The sequence below is a fragment of the Osmia lignaria genome, chromosome 11 (assembly GCF_051020975.1).
Source record: "Osmia lignaria lignaria isolate PbOS001 chromosome 11, iyOsmLign1, whole genome shotgun sequence".
In the NCBI taxonomy this organism is placed as follows: domain Eukaryota; kingdom Metazoa; phylum Arthropoda; class Insecta; order Hymenoptera; family Megachilidae; genus Osmia; species Osmia lignaria.
In genome coordinates, this window is record NC_135042.1 from 5,854,341 (window position 1) to 5,877,278 (window position 22,938).

At 38.6% G+C, this 22,938-nt stretch overlaps 1 protein-coding gene across 1 annotated transcript in view; it reads right to left on the minus strand.

The window, feature by feature from the left end:
* The window catches only part of LOC117603626 (U-scoloptoxin(05)-Sm1a), a 53,599-nt gene that overhangs the window by 3,003 nt on the left and 27,658 nt on the right, over window positions 1–22,938 (minus strand). Inside the window, exons 2-3 of the mRNA XM_034322953.2 lie at window positions 21,066–21,196; window positions 3,726–3,783 (exon numbers count right to left, since the gene is read on the minus strand). Of these exons, the coding sequence (XP_034178844.1) occupies window positions 3,726–3,783; window positions 21,066–21,196 (189 nt within the window). The remainder of the gene's footprint in view (window positions 1–3,725; window positions 3,784–21,065; window positions 21,197–22,938) is intronic.

A 22,938-nucleotide genomic window follows, 5' to 3' on the forward strand; every position in this document is an offset into this window, starting at 1 on the left:
TTACATCTCAGCATCCCTTATACCCCTCCATTCCTTACATTCTTACTTTCTTTATATCCATGCATCCTTTACACCTCTACATCTTTTATATCTCTGCAACCCTTATACCCCTGCATTCCTTACACCCTTGCTTTCTTTATATCCTTGCATCCCTTACATCTTTGCACCTTTACATCTCAGCATCCCTTATACCCCTCCATTCCTTACATTCTTACTTTCTTTATATCCATGCATCCTTTACACCTCTACTTCCTTTATATCTCTGCAACCCTTATACCCCTGCATTCCTTACACCCTTGCTTTCTTTATATCCTTACATCCCTTACATCTTCCCACCCTTTACATCTCCGCATCCCTTATATCTCTTTATTCCTTATATTCCTGTATCGATGTAAGCTCTTTTTGAGTAAGAAATCGTTACAAATTTAGTTCCTTTTTCTGCCACCAGGGGGCGCTGATCCGAGGTCGAAATTTTAGTTCACATTTTTCCCGCTAGAGGGCCAAAATTGCTGCATGATTTAGTTCCTTTTTCCAAAACCAGATGGCGCTGACTCGAGGTCGAGATTTTAGTTCACATTTTTCCCGCTAGAGGGCCAAAAATGGTGCATGGTTTAGTTCCTTTTTCCAAAACCAGATGGCGCTGACTCGAGGTCGAGAGTTTAGTTCACATTTTTCCCGCTAGAGGGCCAAAATTGCTGCATGATTTAGTTCCTTTTTCCAAAACCAGATGGCGCTGACTCGAGGTCGAGATTTTAGTTCACATTTTTCCCGCCAGAGGGCCAAAAATGGTGCATGATTTAGTTCCTTTTTCCAAAACCAGATGGCGCTGACTCGAGGTCGAAATTTTAGTTCACATTTTTCCCGCTAGAGGGCCAAAAATGGTGCATGGTTTAGTTCCTTTTTCCGAAACCAGATGGCGCTGATCCGAGGTCGGAATTTTAGTTCACATTTTTCCCGCTAGAGGGCGCTTTTTTGGAAAAATTTTTAGTTCAAAGTTTGTAAGGGATGCAAAGATGTAAGGAATACAGGGATGTAAGAGATACAGGGATGTAAGGGCTGTAGGAATGTAAAGAATGCGAGGGTATAAGGAATGCAGGAATGCAGGGATATAAGGGTTGCAGAGATATAAGAGAATAGAGATGTAAAGGATGCAGGGATATAAAGAAAGTAAGAATGTAAGGAATGCGGGGGTATAAGGAATGTAGGAATGCAGGGATATAAGGGTTACAGAGATATAAGAGACGTAAAGATGTAAAGGATGCAGGGATATAAAGAAAGTAGGAATGTAAGGAATGCAAGGGTATAAGGGATGCGGAGATGAAAGGGATGCAAGGATATAAAGAAAGCAAGGGTGTGTGGAATGCAGGAATATAAGAGATGCAAAAATATAAGAGGTGCAGGAATATAAGAGATCTAAGAAAACAACGAATGCGGGAATCTAAGAATACAGTAATTTAGGAGTAGTTCCAGCGAGGTCCATGAAACGAATGAAAATAATAAATAAGCGCGAATGGAGGCTTTGGTCCATAAAGAGGAATAGGATGATAAATAACTGCGAAGGGTGGTCCCTGCGATGTTTGATAGGTTGATCCGCATCCTTCGGCGGTCGCTATAAGACTGAGAAGGTCACACCTCGTTTTAGATCAAAGGAGTAATTACTGTGTTTTGATTTAAGTTTGATTTTCATGTGCATTATAATTTTAATTTATTAAAGATCAAACAGTTATTAAATGTTGTATATATAAATAACTGAGAAAAGAAGATAAAAATACATTAAATAACTAAAATGATAAAAGAATTTAAGTCAAATAAATAAATAACTGAGAAAAGAAATTACAGGCATTAAATGAATAACTCAGAAATGAAATTAGGTAAATTAAATAATAACTGAATTGCTTTTTTAAAATGATTTATTTACCAAGATGCATAAAATGAATACAAGTTTGTCAAACAATAATAATTATTGTTCAGTCCTGTGCTGCTTTTCAACGATTTATATAAAAAATTATAATGAAAGGGAGTGAAAATTGCGTGCAGACCTAATCTCATCTGGGGTGTCTGGGACCCCATAAATCATGACCCCTCGAAAACAAAGGCATGTCCAGTCTTTTGCACCTGTAGTCACTGGAATATGTTAGGTGGTCAGACTAGTAGAATATGTCAGGTGGGCAGACAAGCAGAATGTGTTAAGTGGTCGGAGAAGTAGAGAAGGTCGGTGGTCAGACAAGTAGTATGACTCACTGTAAAGTAACAAATTTCCCATGAAAGTTCATCCGCAGAATACAGCAGACAGGGTCAGAGGTTGATGGGGGGAAAAATCACGGATCGTTCCGTTGTTGGAGAGGAACTGCTCCAATTTGAGGGCGATGCAGCTGCACGCGGAGAGGAGCAATTCCAGCGCGGTTCGTGCGGTAAACCACGCGTACGCGAATCGACGTGCTCGCGCGTGCAACTCGGATTTCAAAGCGGATACAAGCGGATCGACATCTTTGAAGCGGCTACCGACCAACCGTTCGCGGACCTACTTTCCCAAAGGACTTTTCAACCGGTTCCGATTCTTTTCTCTTCGACACCGGGATGCTTGAAATAGTTGGTGAAGAGGTTTCTCCAAGAGAAATTTATAAGCTATTGAAACGATCTCCATCGATGCTTGCGATGGGATTCTTACTAGAAGCTTTCAAAGAAGCTGAAGAAGATTCTAATTCTTATCAAAAGCCTTAAGAGTGAATAAGTCATTAAAAATGAAGTTCATTGAAAATATTTCCATGAAAAAATTCAATGTCCATTGTAATCGAAGAAGAGCACTGTTCTTTTTTAAATAGAGAATAACATTTTTCTTTAATCAAGGAGTTTATTGTACCTTCCCTTATTAAACGCGTAAAGAAAAGATGTTCGCTACGAGTCGGTTTCATTTATAGCATTGACGCGTGAAATATACGACAGTGAATGGTTGTTGAAACAAATAACAAGCCGTATTACTGGTTTAAAGGAAAATGGATGAGCAAGTTAAAGCGGCTCTCTGGCACGAAACACGGACACGTTGTCATATTAGGAAGATAAATTCCGTCCGCAATTACATACGGTACGATAATACAGAATGAAATTGTTCTGTCGCGTTCAACAGCCCCGAGGGAGTTATTTTCGTTGGCGAAAAGCCGTTTGAAAGAACAACTTTTAACGAGAGATTAATTGCTACCGTGTGAGACGAGTGCCTTTCATCGACAATTTATTCCCTCTCGCTTGCATTACCTTATTGTAATCCGATTAAAATCATCCCTGTCACATTGATGCTTTTCAATATTGTTTGTCGTTCATTAACGCTAGACAGAAGACAATTTATTCCATATCTGGAACGCTTTTCATCTTCGAAAAATAATTGCTTTCCCGAAATTATCAAAGCAATTTGAGGATAAATTATAGTAATACATCAAATATCACTAATCATCTTATTAACACTAGAACTACCAAACCAATTAAAATGACCAGTTTCAAGTTTATTATTTTAATTTATAAATATCAAGGTATTTAGACTGGAATGTATGTTGGTTATTGCCGAGATGAAGAATGGATATATATATTAAATTATGATTCATATTTATTTAATTTTCTGGTTAAAAATTAGTGTTCATCAAACGTCGATAGTTCTAGTGTGAATTAAGAATTTTACCACATCCTAAATGTCAATGCCTAATTTAAAAAATTGATAATAGGAAAAAGGAACTCACCCTTTTCGACGCACGTTGGGACGCAGTCACGCACCGTCGAGCCCTCGCTGACGTATTTCTGGAAAATGAAAAAGATAAAAGGGATTATTATTCGGAAACGAGCGGAGAATTTTATTACGTGAAACAACCAGTCGCTATAACTTTCGCACGGTAGAAAATTTACATACATGGAACAACGTAAATTCGTTTGATGGCGAGCTTCCAACCTCTAAAAGGAAACACGAAAACGGGTAATAAAATTTCGCAATATCGCTAAACACCGCGCTGAATAAATAAACGCGTGCAAATGAGGCTCGATAAATCTTTGCGGGATCGTCATTTAAACCGGCATCGAACAATTAACCCGCACACCACGTGAAATAGCTGTACGATGCGTGGATGATCTTTTTGTTGCCGGGCAAATTCTCGTGGAAACAGAGATGAAGAGGTGCAATTGAGGAATCGTCGAGCGCGAAAGTCGTCGCATGGGTTCGCACGGGAATCTAAACGAGCGATCGTCACGTGAAATCCGCGTTAACGCGACGATAAAAAAACAGTCAGCCGAGTGAAATAAAGATCTACGTTTCGTGCGGAAAGCAATAACGAACTGGTGTGTTGATTATTCGGTATCGTGGCAAGTGTGTCGCAGTTGCTAAAGACTTTTTCAAACTTTTCTTCGACGATTAAATCGTTTTTATTACAGAAAAATATACAAATCTGTCGATTAAAACGAAGTGTTAATATTGTAAATAATTGAAATAAAATTCTTAATAAATTTGATAAAAAAGAATTGTTGAATTTTACTAAAACAATCCTCACCGAATTACCGACGAATCGAAATAAGATTGGCAAGCACCTGACGAGTTATTTGCTTTGCATTATCGCGAGCCGTTCGCCTCGCCTGTTTGCGTAAACTCGATTGATTTTCAACCGCGTCGCGACGCTAAACAATATTCGACGGCAAACATTGTCCTTCCCCCGGTTGCAAGCTCGTTAAAGTAATCATTTCGCGACGGCTAGAAAATATTTCCTACCCGTAAATCGAATAAATGCGTCGTAAGATCGAAAATTTCAAACTATCACGAATTAAGAATGAAAATATTCGTAGGTGCAAGGATGAATTTTGAAATTCCTTCATCTTTAAAACTTCATATCTGGCGAATCCTTGCGTTTACCAACGAGCATCCAGGAAACAAAGAAGAATTGCGAGATTCCAGGCGGAAAGGAGATTGAAGAGGGAAGACAGAGAGGGTTGGAAGCGGGGACAGGAAGAGTTTAATATGTACGGTAGCATCGGAGGAGTTGGAGGGTTTAATATGTACGACGTCCTCGGGGCGTTATAATCGTTGGGTATCGATCACTGGCCGCCTATGACGCAGTCTGCTCCGAGGGACTTCGAATTCGTCCAATCAGAGAACACAGGACGACCGAATGATGACCTCGTCCTTCCTAATCACCCTTTGACTTCGGGGGCTGGCTCCTAACGTGGCGACGAGGGGTCGGATCGATTCGCGATTATCGGCAGAAACGTCGAACCTCGCTGAAGGAGAACAAAATTGGGAAAAAATGGCAGATGCCTTTTCTTTTCCTTTTTACCAGATAGCGCATGGTCCTCTTGTTATCGAGAGAGGAAGAAAAGAATATTTAACGCATCGGATTCGCTATTTGGCTAGCGTGAAAATTGTAGTATTTGTGCAGCTGATGTTGTGTAAACTGAGTTATTTGAAATAATGATACTCGCACTTGTTTATCTCAGGCAGGGAAATTTCCCTGTTTTATTTATCCGTGTTTAAAGAAACGCTACCACGTTTACGAGTAATCACAGGGAAATAGGATATACCCGCGCTTTGCTGCAATTTATGACACCTTTAATCCTATTCACCCACGTAAGCCAGCCTTTTTTTACTCTCTTCAGGAATTCCTATTCAGTTTAAGCCGGATGTTACGAAGGAATGGGATACTCGTTTATATCCTTTCTGAACGTGACACGAATCAAACGAATTACAATGTTTTATTTTTATTTTTTTAAGGAATTAGATTAACAGAAACAACTGGTAACTTTGTAAGAATTATTCTCTCGTTTCGATTCTTCTTTCTTAAACGCTTAGAAAATAATGTTCATTTGGTAAAGTTTGAAAGTGATAGCCGTTTTAAAGAACGTCTTGGCACGGAGTCTCACCTTATAACCATCCACTTTGCCGAAATTTCTCGATGTTACATTCTAATACCGAGCTGTGGTAATCCATTCGAATTAATATCCCAATTTCTCCGGCTTTTATAGGAGAGTAAATCGTGCTCGATATCGCGAGAGATTCGAAATCGCGCGCGTGAAAAGTGGCCGGGAGTAGAATGTGATAATGAGAGAATAATGAAGACAAATGAACGTGGTAGAGGCAAGCTTCGAAAGGCTTTCGCGAGGAATTAAGCAGCACCAGAGTCGATTTCCATGTAAATTTCGCCGTCGCTCTATTGTTTCCCCTTTGGTGGAAATCCGGCCGGAGGTGAGCGCATCGTCGGCTTAAGAAATTCATCGCAGCGATTGATGATCCACTTGGAGCCGATCATTGTTCGACGAGGGTGGGAAACAGAGGACAACTTTCTATACGGATTAAGCTACGATGAAAGTGGATAACATGGAAACGAGAAGTCTCAATATTTTCAGTGAAAACAAGGAAATTGATATTGGCCCTGTTTGTCGGCACAGTGGAAATTCTAACTCGAGGCTATCTCGGTGTAACCGAATGAACCGAGATTCCGTTTCCTCTCGGCCTTGTCGACGACTCTTGCTTCAAAATTAGCGAATTTCCAGCGGAATTGGGGAAACGTATCTCGGGAAATTCTATTTTCTTCCTTTTCTCGATAGTTTTTATCGTGGAGCTATTTCTTTTACTGTCTTCGCTTCTCGTTATTCTATTTTTGGTTATAGTTTCCTGAGAAAGGCTGGAGATTTTGAGGAAAATTTAAGAACTCCGAATATTTTGAGAAAATTTGAATTTTCACTCGAAAATTATTAAGAAAATTAGTTCACTTTTCCTTTCGATACGGAAAGAAATCTTCTTGCTAATAAAAAAAAAAAAAAAAATTTTTGAAGTTTCTGGGATTCGATCCTGAAACTCTTAGATTCGAAGATACATGGCTTTCCCTATTTTCCTATCAACACATCACAAGACCAACTAAATAAGTCTTCTTAAAAAATATAAAAATTTTAAGTTTTTTCTTACTCCGCCGGTTGCAAATGTTAATAAATTTCACAAAAAAATTCCATTCACGGGAAAGTTTCTTTCCTTGCCAGAAGACCCTTAAACCTTAAAGCTCGCGCGTTTCAAGCTATCATGTTTTTCCAACAAACCATCCTGACATGAATATGCATTTAATGTATATCGCGGAATGAAGTACCGCGAGGCGAGAACCACGAACCGTCACGGGTCCAATATAAATTCAAATTTCCTCGTTCCCATTGTACCCTCCTTTTCGCCGAAGCGAGCGATTACGTGGCGCGGATTCGGCGGCTACGGTGTTTCGATTCCACTCCAAAAATTCGATCTCGATCGTTACGTTTTCAAAAGAGCAATCATCGAAATCAAGGTACGATCGACCTCGTTTCCTACCTGCACGCTTCGTTGATCGATAAAAATCAGTCGAATTCAATGAAACTTGAGCGTCGAATAGAACCACGATTAATTCGTTTAATTGACGTGACGAGACGAATTAATTCGTCGTTCGAACGACCCACATTTCGACATTTACCAACGTATTCTTGAATCTACATCCTGGATTTCGTCTAAAATTACCGTTTCATTCGTTTATGTTAATTTGAAGAAACTGTTTTATTTATTAAACGATCGAATTAATCCAATTAGTAAGTTGGAAAGCAGTTTGTTTCATGAAATCTCCTAAGTATATTTTTTTACCACGGACAGTATCTCTTTGTGCCTTTATTTAGTCCTTTTTCTTTTTTCTTACTCATTGTTAGTTTGCATCCTCGTTCAACCAGATTCGAGAGTTAAGCAGATTAAGTCTTAAGAAGCGGAATACAGATGAAACTCGCCGTGCATCTCTTCTGTTTGTTTCTGAAAATAATATAATCGCCCGTATTGCAGAGAGAACCTCGAGAGAAATCCTCTCATTCTTTCCCAAAGCGGTTTCGTATTCTTTTGATTCGATTAAACGTCGGTCACCAGATTTCACGCTTATCAAACCTGTGAACTTCCACCGAAGACGACGACTCAAAATCGATGCAAATTGATCGAACTCTCTCGGATCGGCAAGTGGCGAAATTGAATTACTATTTGCGTATTCGACGAGATTGAATATTTAGATTTCACGGATTTTCACGTTGACCAGAATTTGTCTTAAACGAAAATGAAGAGAAAAATTTTGTTAAACTAAAATTATTTTAGAACTTGTATATCGTTAAAGTATAAATTTAAGAAATTTTCTCTAGTGAAATTTCATCGTTTTTAGAAAATCGAACACAGTTGTCGACGAATCGAAGTGTATCGGGCAAAACTCCGGCAACGTTTCTCCAGGCTGTTATTTCCAATTCGAACGAAATTACTCCAATTTCCCGTAATAAAGCGTAGAAAATACAAGATCGAGAAGGAAAGGAGAGGAAGAGGAAAAAAGGAACGTTCGATTCTCGAGTTTCGATGTGCTTCGAAGCCCGGAATTTGAGATGCGAGTATCGATACCTGAGAGAGGAGCCAGCACCTATCGGTGCTCTTTATCGTCGCCCTTGGCGGTGTTCGCAGTTTCTTAAGTGCTTTACGAGCGTTCAAAGAACGCCTCGGAACCGGAAATTGGGAACTGCCTGTCAGTTGAAACTTCGAGCCCAAAAAACAACCGGCGATCGAACGTTATTGCATAGCTGAGGACGATTTCTCCTTGTTAGCGAAACATTCGAATAAATTTTAAGAAGAAATTCTCCGATTTAAATATTAATTGTAATTCGATAAAGTGAAAAGAAAAATAAACTATTATGATAAAATTTTACAGTCATTTAAAAGTTGCCTAAATCGATAAAAGACTCATTTTTTAACAATATACGATGATAGAAGAACATCTGAGAAGCTGATGCATTAAACATTAACTCTACGATGAATAAATTCTCTTCAAGAGGTTTATGCATCCTCCACCTGCTCTTAGTGGCACAAGAAACAGCCTATAAACAAGAACACGTATCTCAACCACATTTGCAAGCTGTTATACTATAAACGTGGATGATAACCAGCTAAGTTACTACCTAAAACAATTTAATGGGGTCCATGATATTTTCTAGCGTCTGTTTTGGAGACGTTTAAACGCGTCGCAGGAAAGCAGCCAAGCCATGGTAGCGAACAATTAACGGAATGGCAACAGATGCTCTGAGGAATTTATTTTCTCAGAGAACAACTGCGTGTTGGATTCTCTTATTGTGTTGAATTGCGGTGGTATAAATTCTCGGCGGGAGAATGAATTGTATTATTCAAGTGACCAAGATTTCATTATGAAAAAATTAATTTTTATTTGAAACGATGTTTAGGGACATTTCGATTCCTTGGGAGTTCAGAAAAATTTAGAATTAGAAGCATTAGGGTGAGTAGGAATTTTTGGGGCTGGGTCAGGTGCTCTATGAATTTTAAGATTTTAGAATTTTAAAATTTTAGAGCTTTAGGATCTTAGGATTTTAGAATATTAGAATCTTAGAATCTTAGAATCTTAGAATCTTAGAATCTTAGAATCTTAGAACTTTAGAATCTTAGAACTTTAGAATCTTAAAACTTTAGAATCTTAGAATCTTAGAATTGTAGAATTTTAAAATATTGAAAGGGCTAATCCACATTTTTTGGGAACCATCTGCACATTAAAAAAATTGAGTATAGTAGTAGAACATCCTCAATATGATCAGAATAAAAATCAGAATTGGACAGAATTTGTTAAATCTGAATGTCAAAGGGGGAGCACCGTTTTTATGATTGAGACACGATCGCCCTGTTTTATTTTCATACAGGAGCCCAAGCTCCCAGGAGAATCCAAATGTTACCTCGTTGTTTCTCAAAGCTGGATGATATAAAGACGAGAAGCGGTGGGCGTGAAGCGGAAACGCGATCACAAAAGACGTCGATCACCGAGCCGAAGTAACATGAACGAGTATTCCGATCAAAAAGAGGAACGAGTAGTGGGCAAAGGGAAGAGTTTTATCTGGCACGCAAAGGAACCGAGTCTGGAAGGGCGAATTTTATCGATGGCTGCTGGATTCCGATCCGGATGCTCCCTCTAATACAGGACTCGGAGATTGAAACGTTTACGAGCCCAGCAAACATCGTGGCAAGAGGATTGCTCGGCTTTTAAGAAGCTCGATTTTTTGAAGAATTCAGCCTGGAAATTTGCATTTTATTAAATTCTTTCAACGACTCAGTTGGAACTTGTGTTACAACCGGTGATATCAAAAGCCGAATGGTGTTCAATTTTTACCGAAAATCTTCTTTGAAAAATTAATCATACGATAATGATCACATTTTTATCTGACAATGGTAGATCTGGAAGATTTGAATGAATTTCTGGTTGAATTTGTAAGGGAAATGAAAGAATGCGGGGAACGTGAGATTGGCTAATTATTTCACCATGAAACGTGACCCAAAAAACCACGAAAACGGATGCCAGATAAATTCTATCCGAGAACTTTAAATAAGGCTCACGAGTGGTTCTAATATAATTCTATTTGCACCGGTGGAGTTTAAAGGTTGGTCATTCAATTTTGCGGTGAACCGAAGTTTATCATGAAAATCGTCGGTGAATATAATTAATATGTTCAAAGGCCAAATATCTGGGGGGTGCACGCGACTGGATTCACCTTAATAACTCGGTAAATATTGATTCCACTGGATTCGTTCAATATTGAACATTCTGTTTGAGTTCTCTTTATTTAAGATGCTTGGGTTTCTTGTCGTAACAAGTTTCGTTTACCTAACATATCCAATTAAAATAAATATCATAGAGAAATTGACGAAGAAGATTATAAAATAGCTATTTGATTGTAAATTTCATGGATTAATTTAAACGAGTTAAATTCCAACAAAATATTTTACTTAGCTATCGTTGTTTTTTATGGAGAAACTATTAAGATATGGGAAGATTGATCGACGTATATGTAACAGTTATTAATTGACAGTAGTAAGGGTAGTCCACCAGTCAGACATATGAACAGTGGCTGACTGACAGCGGCAGACAGCAGAACAGCTTGTCGATAGTTCTAACACCAGCTGATCAATCGACTATCGCATACGCCTTCGTGTCTGATCACTTAAGGGAAATGGACAAATTTCAGTGAAATCAGACAACCAATAGCTGTCATCGTACCATTGACATCTTGAAATTAATGTAACTATTATATGTAGGTTACACTACCAAAAATTTGATTGCCAATTAAATTCCAAATAGTACTTAGATTTCAACCCCTGAACAAATCTCAGTCACGTTCTCCAATACCCAAAAAGTTATCCCCAAACGTACAAACAACCCTTTGGAAAAAAAATCTGGCCCAAAAATCTCCGTGAAACATTCGCAACCCTCAAAGAATCCTCGAGCAAACAGAGAGATGAAACGAACAACCCTTGTCATTCCAAACGATATTTCCCGTTTCACAGAGGCCTCGTCGAAGCCCAACCCAGCTATCGCAGAATCACGTGCGTTTCGTCATTCGATCCTCGACTTGCTGTGTTTGCGTTTCCCACCCCCGTGTTTCCACGAGACGTTGTTCGAATGCGTATCCCGACCGAGCCAGGATTTCCTCTCGAGCTTGCACGCGCTTTAACTAGCAAACAGGAATCCACGGCTACCGCACAATGCAGCCACTTCATCGTGTACGTCGAAGTATTCGAAGGAACCGGGGCTGGCGCGAGGGGGTGAGCATCCCCCGTTTCACCACGGAAACTTTGATTTCGATTAAACTTTGTCAAGGAGAGGAGACGCGTCGGTAATAGTTATAAATTCTTCTTGGGGATCTGTTTTCGGGGATGAAGGGAACTAGGGTGGGTGAAATTTTCATTTTCTAATCATTGAAGAATATTTCTTTTTAAATAGAAAATTGAATCTGTTGGGGATCTGTTTTCGGGGATGAAGTAATCTAGGGTGGGCGGAATTTCCATAATTTTCTTTTTTAAAATAGAAAATTGAATCTGTTGAGGATCTGTTTTCGGGGATGAAGCGAACTAGGGTGGACAGAATTTTCATCTTCTAATTGTTGAAGAGTATTTGTTTAAATTGAAATATTTGAATACCTGTCCTGAGAAACTAAAAGGCTAATTATGGCCTTTATTTATAGGTCAATGTTTTATAAAAATCACTTTCGGGGTCGTCATACTAGACGATAATCTTTTATCGTTTATCCTCAAGTTTCTGCCAAAGTTTCAGCGTTGAAAGCAACGAGCAAGAGATTTCGTAGTCGATTTCCTCGGGGAGTTTCGAGTTTGATGCACGAAAATGTGTCCTCGTACCGATTCGAACATCCCCGAAGAAATTTCAATTTGTTACGAATTTTCTTGCACGCCAGAAAAATGCCATTTAACTTGGGAAACTGTTTCGCGAATAGTTTGATGAGACAACCGGAAGGAAATCCTAGAAATAGTTTCCTCGCCGAATGTTACGCGACACGTTCACGCGTTACCCCTTTATTTTGTATCGTCGCGTCAATTACGACCTGTGGAATTGTCTTTTCGAGGAAGAAAAAAATTGAAACGTATAAATAACGAGAGGCTGGCCGCGTTTTACGACTTCAAAGCAAAACGAGAGCGATCGCGGTGGAAGAATTACACGGTCCCTTGGATTTTCGAAACGACCCGATCAAAGTGGCGTGAATTGTTTCAATAATAAAATGCCATGGGAAAAGGTTGTTGGAAATGGTGTTCGTGCAATTCGACTAAAATTAGCCGTTCGAATTTTAAGAAATATTAGATGCTTCAATACTCTACATTTCAAATGAACTCATCTAAGAGGAAGAGCATCCATTCAAGAGAATTTCTGTCCAAAAGGCAGCTGGAAGCGTTAAAGGGTGTGCAATTTTCGTCGCTGGAAAAGGGAACGTCGTCCAAGCTGAAGACAAGGGACAAAGGCATTTAAAATTTCAAGCACCGATGAAATTTCGCTCCGACATGAAAGTAATTTCTACTTTCTGCCGGCATCTGGCAAAAGACGCAAAGAAGACGCGTAAACGAGTGACGACCGACTAGGGGGATGATTTATACGTCATGCAGTCGCTCGAATCAAGCTGAGTGCCTTCATCAGCTGGAGCAATCCTGCATGACGTGGTCTGAAGTGGTTTCACCAAGACAGACGAGATAATGGTACCTATGAAATTGTTACGGATGACGTTTGAAATATTAGATTTTGGAGGACAATTCTCTTTGCCAATTTCTAATCCTTCTGAACTGGTAGAAATATTATCATTGCTATTTAATTATAAACAAATTTGCAGATAAAAATGAGAAGAGCATTCCAGTCTAATAAATCAAGTAAAAGCAATAAATCATCTAAATCTGCAGTTTATTCTAAATAGAACGAATAACTTCTCAATTTCAGAATACAGCTGAGCTATGAAGTAGCTTATTGGATAAATCGGATTATATCGGTGATGATACACCGTGTTTCCATCTATCCTCACAAAACCTTCGAATGAAATTGCTGTATCTTTTCGATACAAGAATTTTCTCCATGGTGTCCGGATAATCGATCATCAGGCAGCCAAGACAGAGATAATCGACTATCATTGATATACAACTTGAACAATATCGAATGTCTGAGTCTTTAGAGGCTGATTGATTAAGATTGATTAAACCCTTAAATTTATTTAAAATTTCCTAACTCGAAAAATTCTCGTCTGTTTAACTTTGCATTTTTAGAGCAAAGAAATGTAGAAAATGGAATAAGTACATAGTGAGTTTCACGTTCTTTTTATCAGTAAAAAAAAAAATAAAAATAAAAATAGATTTCATCAGAGACTCGGCATCCACTAAGAATAAAAGGTGGGTTCTTTGTGAGGAAAGTAGGGTTGAATATGGACGAAACAGCCATTAACCTCTTTGTGTGGGTGCAAATTCTCAGGCGTATCTGTTTCCACCCCCTTAAAGAGCCACCCCATCGCGTTCTTCCGAAGCGAAAACAACCGTAACACGATATCGAAGGAGGTTCGATGAGCGAACACCTTAAGGAAATTCGAGCAGAAGAAACTTTGTCATACAACTCCGACGTCCCACACGATGTTTCACCGAAGCAAAATTTAAATAAAAAATTCACATTCCAAATTTTGAATTGGAGCTTAAAAGTTTTAGCTTATTTAAGTGCCAGCTTTGCTGACTCAAGTAAATAAATAAAAATTTATTTTTATTCTAGTAAATAAAAATTTGCTAATTTATCCTTTTAATTTAAACACAAAACTAACTCGTCGAACGTTTTAACGCGGCTAACCCTGAACGTCGAATCTTTTCAGCATTCACAAAGGCATTCCTCAGCATCTTCCAAATCCGTTGGAAACGGCAGAAACGGTTCACAGTGAAACGAAACTGCCGGTAATCTCCAGCACACGAGGAACGTGACAAAGAAGGAAACGAAGAAACAATACGTTGCCGAGAAACGCGATAAGGATCAAGGAAAAGCGACATGGAGACGGTTATTTCCTTTTTTATTTTCTCTCTTTCTCTCTACCGAACTGGTTCCAGGCGACGGGTATCGCACGACCGAAATGTTTTATGCATTAAAACACGGGAAATGGAACGTGGAAAAAATCCGCAGCCGGAAAATCGTGAGAGGCTGGCTTGTCGCTTTGATATCGTTTTTCTTCCCTTCTTTACCCCTCTTTTCCTCTTTTCATTCCATCAACCTTTCACTCGACTGTCAACGACCAAGTTTTTCCATCGATTTTCTATGTTTTCTCCTCTTTTCCATTCTCATATGTGGCGCGTCAATGATTAACGAGATTGTAACCGATTCAAATATTATATCATCCTTGTTTGTAAATGATTGGATCATATTAAGCGTGCAAATTGAAATTAATAGCATGTAAAATTACTAATTTTCTGATTGTAATTGGGAATTATCAAAGAACGATGTGAAATTACTAATTTTCAAATTGCAATTGATGGCCATCCATGGGCGCCATAAATTTTCAAATTTCCAAATTGCTATTAATCCTAGTCAACATACACCGTGAAATTACAAATTTTCAGACTGCAATTAACAGCCATCAAGATGTATCATAAAATTATAAAATTTCAAGTTTACATCGAAATACAATTTTTTAATCAATGGAACTATTAATTAACAATACGCGATCGCGCGTATCCAGCGATTAAAAAATGAAAAATATATTATTTAAATTTTGCTTACGTGATTTATTTTCTATACTTGTGCGTGGCTCAGTCACCTTGCGAGTGATCGAATAATCGTTCGCGGCAATGTTACGAGCCGCGTATATAGGTAAAAAAAAAAGGTACGCTCATCGTCAAAACCACGAAACGTCTCCTTTCGAATCAGCATCTGAGCAGGAATTATTATGAATCGTTCAACGTTTTAAACTGCGACCAATCCGACGATATTTCTCTCGGTACACGTTTAAACGTCGCGCAATCCACGGAACGAAGCACAGAGACGCGTCTGAATGGAAAAAAAAAGAAAGAATGGAGGGTTGAATCGCGAGGGGGTGTATCGACGATTCCACAAAGTCGCATGAAACGTATCGCGGAGCAAAGGGACGATAAAGAAGCATTGTAGCAGGCTTTCAGAATGCTCCTACGATGCTTCGCGAGTTCACGGGTCGCGTTTTATTCCGCATAAAAGTATCATAGAGAACAGAGCTTCCTCGCAGGGTCGAGCATTTCATTATCTTCTTACCCGATGATCCCTGGATCATTCACTTTGATTTATCGCTGGACAATATACAACCCATGTTATTACATTCGCGCTTATATCATCATTTTTAGTAAGCTTTAAGCTTTAAATTGACGTATTGCAAACAGTATTTCATGAAACTTTTATGTCGTGAAATTGTGTCTAATTTTCTATATACCAAAATCGGTCAATGTTCGATATAATTGGTAACCGTTCATTTTGTATTAAAAATATCCCTGGAGCATTTATGCAATTAATTTTATTAAAATTTAAATTGATGTATTATAAGTAGTATTTCATGAAACTTTTATCTCATGAAATTGTGTCTAATTTTCCATATACCAAAATCGGTCATTGTTCGATATAATTGGTAACCGTTCATTTTATATTAAAGATGTCCACGGGGGATTTATGCATTTATTTTCATTAAAATTCAAGCTTTAAATTGACGTATCGTCAGTGCTATTCCGTGATACTTTTATGTCATGAAATCGTGCCAGACTGTTTGCGTTTCGAAATCAACCATTTGATATGCAATAACTTAAAGTTACCCAAATTTCGAGGAAGAAGAATCGGAATAAAGCAACGCAGCTCGTACTTCAGTATACACACATCTTTTTTTTGTTTATTTTACTGGGACCTTCGGAATCCTTCCAACAGTTACCTTGTCGAGCGCATCTACGTCTCTCCGGGAGGAAGCTTTGCCTCGTGTTTTCTTTCGCGATTACCTCGATATCGAACGACCTATAAATCATCCGAATTTCTATCCAGAGAAATCCCCTCGCCGACATCCCCGTTGCAAATAACAGCGAAACGAGCTAGTTTGATTTAGGGTTGGATAGGGGCGGAGATTGCGGTGCCACCACAGCAGCTGCATCGTCGAAGAAAGCAATCGAACGCGTTGATTAAAAGTGGTACACGTGTTTTCTGATATACACATGATATTCAACAAGGACGGCTAGAGATCAATAAAAAAAAAAGAAGATTGCGCGACATACGATCATTCCAATAACCAATCTGACAAGACAACAACAGATTTTTTAATCGAAACGATGCTTTGATTAAAAATTATTCCTTTGATTAAAATCGGGTCGAAAGATGAAAGGAGTTTGTATAATAATTCCTGAGATTAAAAACATTTTTTAATATAAATTGAATCACGGTATATATGAAGGTGTAGTGTTTTGGGCAAGATAAAAAATATCAGGATATACACGTTTCTTCGTCTTCCAGGACATATGGTACGTACTCGTGCATCCCATAAATATACAGCGACAATATCCCCTTGGAAACAGATGGCCCGACTTATGAGCTGTTATGTGTTTGCATGTTTGATGCAACCGTGAATTTTTTACCTCTCGCGATGAAGGAACAGACAAATGGAGCTGTTAAGATATCTCAAAAATTTTAAGAAAATACAGAAAGGTAGTATGAAATAAAAATTAAAATTTGGTATATTTCAAAGAAAGTATCAAAAGAAAATTGAAACTTGGTGTACTTAAGGGTAGAAGAAACGTTTCTCGAGAAAAGAAGATCGAAGTAAATTGGATCGGTAATCGAATCAGCAATTGACGGAATTACACCATGGAGGAGTATCTGGTGCTTCTTGACCATAGATTAAAACCACTAGTTCACAATTGCGATCTTCTTGTTCGGAGATCGATATAAATTGGATGAAAGGAAGTATTGGCAAGCGAAACGTCGCTAGCGAACGGTATAATTAATTTCACTTGGTAATTAGAAATAGACGGATGACGAAGGTGGTGGAATTTAACGGGCAACCAAGTTGCCAGAAGATCCTGAGAGATTCTAATGAAATTGGAAATTTAGTGACGTGGTTGAGTGATATTTGATGTTTCACCCTTGGAACTTAGGAAAATTAGGAAAATTTTGAACATGGAAAATTTCAGAATTAAATAAATCTCAATCAGGAAAATTTCGAGCTATAAAAATTTCCAAATTTTCAATTCTGACAGCTCTGTTTTGGAATTATCGAGAAAACAGAGGCGGAAGCCGTTATTTCCATCATATTATTTGCTATTATCACAGCCACACGGAATCGTTTCCATAAAAGGGGCGTTTCGTTTTTGCACTCCGAATGAATCGGGTTTAACGAACCGAAGAGAAAGCGGCCTGCTGAAAGGGGTAATTATTTGAGCGGCAAAACATTCGAGCTACGATCTGGTTCGTATTAAAATACATTCAGAAACGAAGTCGAAACGATTTCCTCACGAGTGGCCCTTGTTTACCAACTGGACGTCGATTAAAGCCCGATTCAAGCCCGAACGCTCGTTTATCGGCTCGTCGTGGACCGGAAACGACGAAAATTGCGAGGCTCGTTAACGAATCGGACTTAATTCGCGGCTTGGATTTGGTCTCTTCGAAAAATACTTCTTTCCTTTTATTCGTTTATTGATTTTACGCGAATCAATGTTGATTGTTTCGATTCGAGTCGAATTGAATTGAATCGAGTCGAGTCAAAATGATAGAAAAACTAGAACAATATCTTTCTCGTAAATTTGGAAGACTGATAAATCGCAAGCTCGGAGGTACAGAGGCTTCTGTGACCCATGAAGGAATCGTCAGCGACTTGAGAACGAGATTCCATCTTCCACAGACCGACACAATTCATTCCAGAGATTCCAGGCCCCCTGTGAATACTGGAATACCGGTACAACGTGGCAGCCAGATTTCCAGATAGCCAATTGATACCGATAAAGAGACGGATTCGATCGCTGGAAATCGGCTTGGTTATCGACTATTCCTCCATTCCGTTCGTCAGATTTCAGATTCCAGATGGAAAGAATCATCCTCCTCTACTGACCTAATCGACATACCACAATTTTCAAGTATTCAATTTGAATTGGTATCATTTTGATCCCATCATCCCATCAATTATTACAGATCTCTAAATAATAAAATTTGTATTTAAAAAAAGCCTAAACATCAATAAATATGAATGAATTAATTTTGGTAATTTATCTTCAGTATTTTTTACCCAAAAAAAACCACGTTCTATTTAACTGATCAAATAAGAAATAATGAAGAAGAATCTGGACAAAGGACATCGAAAGCAGCTGGATTTCTCGGGAATTTCTTCGTTGGTCTTTTTATCGTATCTTTCCCTGTCCATGAATAATTCTATGAAGCGTGATCAGTTTGAGAAGGAGGATCGATGGTATCGAGATGCTTCTTGAAATATTTCGAACCCAGTGGATTCCGGTTTCATCGACTCCGAACCGTGATTCAATTGAGTCTGACCATCTGGAATATTTATGGGACACCATTGGTTACGGGAGAACAGACTTCAATGCGAAAAGTGAGATCGATTCGGAAGCATTGTCGATCCACGAAGTAGCTTCGTTCTGGCTACAGCTGCTTGTTCCGTTCCAATAATCGTCCAATGAAACTTTCAAAGTCCTTCTTTATATTATGATTGGCGGAGTAATTTTCATTTGATTTAGTGGATAAACACTGAACCTTGTTATTCTTTGGAAGATTTGTAATTTGGAAAATTTTCTGGTCAATTTACTTCCAGTTTGAAATATTTTTGAATTGGAAAAATTTAAATTGGAAAAATTTTAATACACGTAATTTCACATGGGGAATGTTTCAATCTGTACAAGTAGAAAATTCCCAGTTAGAAAAATTTTAGTGCACGTCATTTGAAGCATGGAGAATTCCAAATTCGAATGATTCCCAATTTGGAAAATTTTAGTATACGTAATTTCAAAATTAAATAATTTTGGTATTTCCCGAAATACCTAATTCCAAATTTTGTCATCTGAAAATCTTTTATGAATAATCCCACGCACGTCAATCCAACCCTCTTAGAAGGGTTGAAACTGCTTCTATCACCTTCTCCTCCTCCCAAGACGCATCAAAGAGCCCGCATGCCAACAATTACGTTCACGAACAGTTGCTCGTATTCGAACAACGACACCGTCGCACAAATCCCGCGGGAATCCTCAAATGTACACGCTCGACAGTTCGATATTGGAGCAGCAAAATGTTAATTAATACCCGCCAGATTCAACCTCTTGGCACTAATTTGGAGGCCACGTCCGACGATGGTGCATTAGCAATAATATGGTCATCCTAATGAACGTCCTACCCGAAGCAAATGAACAGAGATTGAAGATTATCGACGATTCTCAATTAAGAATATTCTAATTTATGGAATTTCAAATATGGAAAATTTCAGAATTGAATAATTCCGACTTGTGCTGACCAAAGAGAATCCTAATATTTCCACAAAGAGAAATAATTGAGTCGAAGAAGAACGCTTTTACGTTGATGAAAATCAAGACACATGGCTCTGTTTTCGATAGCCGAGCCAATAGGAGGACTTAACAAAATTCATAGAATAATTTTAATATTTATTAATAATGGAAACGTAGAAGAAGCCGACTTATTTCGAGGGATACGCGGAGTCAGCTGCCTGTGGCGAGATGAAAATTGAATGAAAAGTAGCAGTAACGATACAGAGGATGCATAAAAAGCTTGATGATCGCGTGGGATAGCTTTCAGGCTAATGAAAATGAACCTTAAATATGATTCTGATCTTTGTCCGCGCTTTCGGTGGATGGAGATTGCGAACTTTTTGTGAAACGATCAAGCGAAAGCTGAAGTACCCTTTGCAAAGTATGAAAAACAGATCGAAGTTAATTTTAGTCTATGTTAAAAAAGGAATCTATATCTTTAGCTTGGTATATTTTTGTTTGAAAATCTTCTCACCGAACTTTATATATTTTTACGATCGTGGGTGCAATAGAGTTTGGAAAGAATAGAAATGATCCGATTCGTATCTCATTTTCCGATTCGCTTTACAAGAAATTTTTACGAGCAACGGAAGTCGGGGATCCTAAACGCAAGCTGGCAGAATCGTGTCGGTCAATCTGTTTGCTAAATCCGCATCGACACGAGGATGAATAACACGACTTTGGAAGAGTGTCAAACGATCTTTGGCGCCGCGACGCGACGTCCAACTCTTTTTTTCGCGATTCGAGATCGTTGCTACCCGCGCTTCCAGTTCACCGAGCTTTTCTATCGAAGATTTCCTTCCAAGATATTTTTCTTTCGAACAATTCTTTTAGAACGTACGAGGCAGAGGTGGAACTTTTTCCTTCGGCTTTAAAGGGGTATCTGATGGCCTGCTATTGACAAGCAATGATTCTTTTCATATTTCTTTCGCGTTAAAAAGTTTATGGTGTCGTTCACCAGTGATCAGCGAAATTTTGTTTCTATCCCGTGTAAAATATTCTTTATTACGGGATTATTTCACGGGAAACCGGAAGACAATGAAAAATCTGCAGCAGCTTAGGGAGAAATCCACGATAGTAAATGTTTGAAATATTCATGGGGTTGTACGTCGTAGCGGGTCACCGGAAATGTTAGGAAGAATACAACGAGCCTGGACGTATTCGCAATTCCCGTCGCGGAGAGGAATCCGGTTATTTCGCAAGTGCTCTACGTTTACGAGAACATATGAGATCTACTTACGATGCACCACTCGACCGACGATGGACATTCCTTCAGATGCATGTGAGCGGTGTAATTGATGCACGGCGTGATGCTGCCGACTCCCTCGTTGTACTGTCCGCATTGGTAACATCTGATACCGTGTGCGACCCCTGAAACAAAAAAGAATTCAAAGTCAGCGACAAGATATAAAATATTTCACAAATTTAAATTTAATATTTTAGAAGGTGGTGCAATCAAAGGGTTAATTGTAAAATAACGGATGCAGTTTCAATTTTTATAAAAATTAAGGAAATTAATGAAACTTTTGGAAAAAGTTTAGAGAATAAAAATTTAATGAAACGTGAAATTAGATTTGAATTATTGCTATCTCAGTGAAGTAATCAGGGAATAAACTCTGTGGCTTGGACGAAGAATTTCACACACGCATTTCCACGTGAATTAATGAACGAACGATGTGTTCTCTCCTAATTACCATAAGAGCGGAAGGAGGCCACCGCGGTGATAAAAGAAGCGGCAACGAACGCGTTACACTTCGATAAATCGAGTGTATTATACCTTTTTCAGGCCGTCGGCTCGAAACGTGCAACGCGTTTGCCTCATGGAAAATTGCTTGCGAAAGTAGAAATTAGAGACGCGTGTAGCTTTGATGATGAAGAGGCCGCGAAATTTTCAAGCAGCTTTACCCCCCCGGTGCCCTGGCCAAAGACACTTTGAACGAAATCGAAGCAACGGTGATCAGGTTTGCTCGAAAAACACGAAAAGTATCGCTGTTGCAAATTGTAAGACTTGTAAAACCTCTGAATATAAGTTTTTGTAAATTTTTGTAACTTAAAATTGAAGATAAAATTCAAAGTATTTATTTTTCGATTACTTTGAAAATTTTTTAACTTTATTTCCCTTGAAATAAATATCATCAACTGCTCAATACTTGCATAATAAAAAATAATATCGACGATTCAAAGAAGAATTCACCGCAGTTTCTGTCCCATTATTATAAAACAGAGAAGCAACACGCGTTCTATTGATAAAACGACAAACTTTTAAACGAATTTCGTACATGTTCCCGACACGCTTTCGACAACTGGGAGGTTCTCCATTGAATATGCGTCTTACTCTATCGAAAGAAAACGATATACACACACAACTACGAAATAACAGAAGCTCTGCAAAGCTGATTTCCTGGGAAGGTTGTAGAAACAAAGTTTCCCTATCGCTTTGGTCCTCGATATTCGAGGATTCCCGGAAACAGAAACTCGAGGTTGGTCGAGAAACGATAGTTTCCAAGCGAGACGGAAGAGATATACCCGGGTAAAAGAGTCGTAACCGCGGTTTCTTCGGCAACTTCCAAGCCAACACGTGAATTTACGAGGAACGATTAACCGTTTTATAGGCCGTATCAATTTTCACGTACCATCGGTTCTTTCTAATTAATTCAACTAACGAACGATGCAAGTGTCGAGAAAGAAAAACTTGTAATTGCTAGAATAATTTATTTTAGTTGTTAGAATTATATTAAATTGAATTTACCGAAATGTTTAACAGCACTCTGAAAAGCAAACGAATATTAACACGCACACAAGAATCCTACGACGAAAAGGCCGAATTGTAGATGAACAATTTGCGACATTTGAGAAGATAATGGACGTTCTTTGGCGAACTTAATACGTTGTGGGTCACAATGGTCCCCGACCGCATAACTCAGCAGATCGTCCTGGTCTCTTGGCAATTAACGTGTTAATTTTCTGCCAGCTAGAGTTCACTGCCAGATTACAATTATAATAACCGAGTTTGAAATATTCAAGTTTAGAGAGTTTCAGAGGACACAAGTTTCCGGCAAGTTCAATTGAAACTTGTTATCAAAGGTTATCGGAATTCAAACTTAAGATTCTAG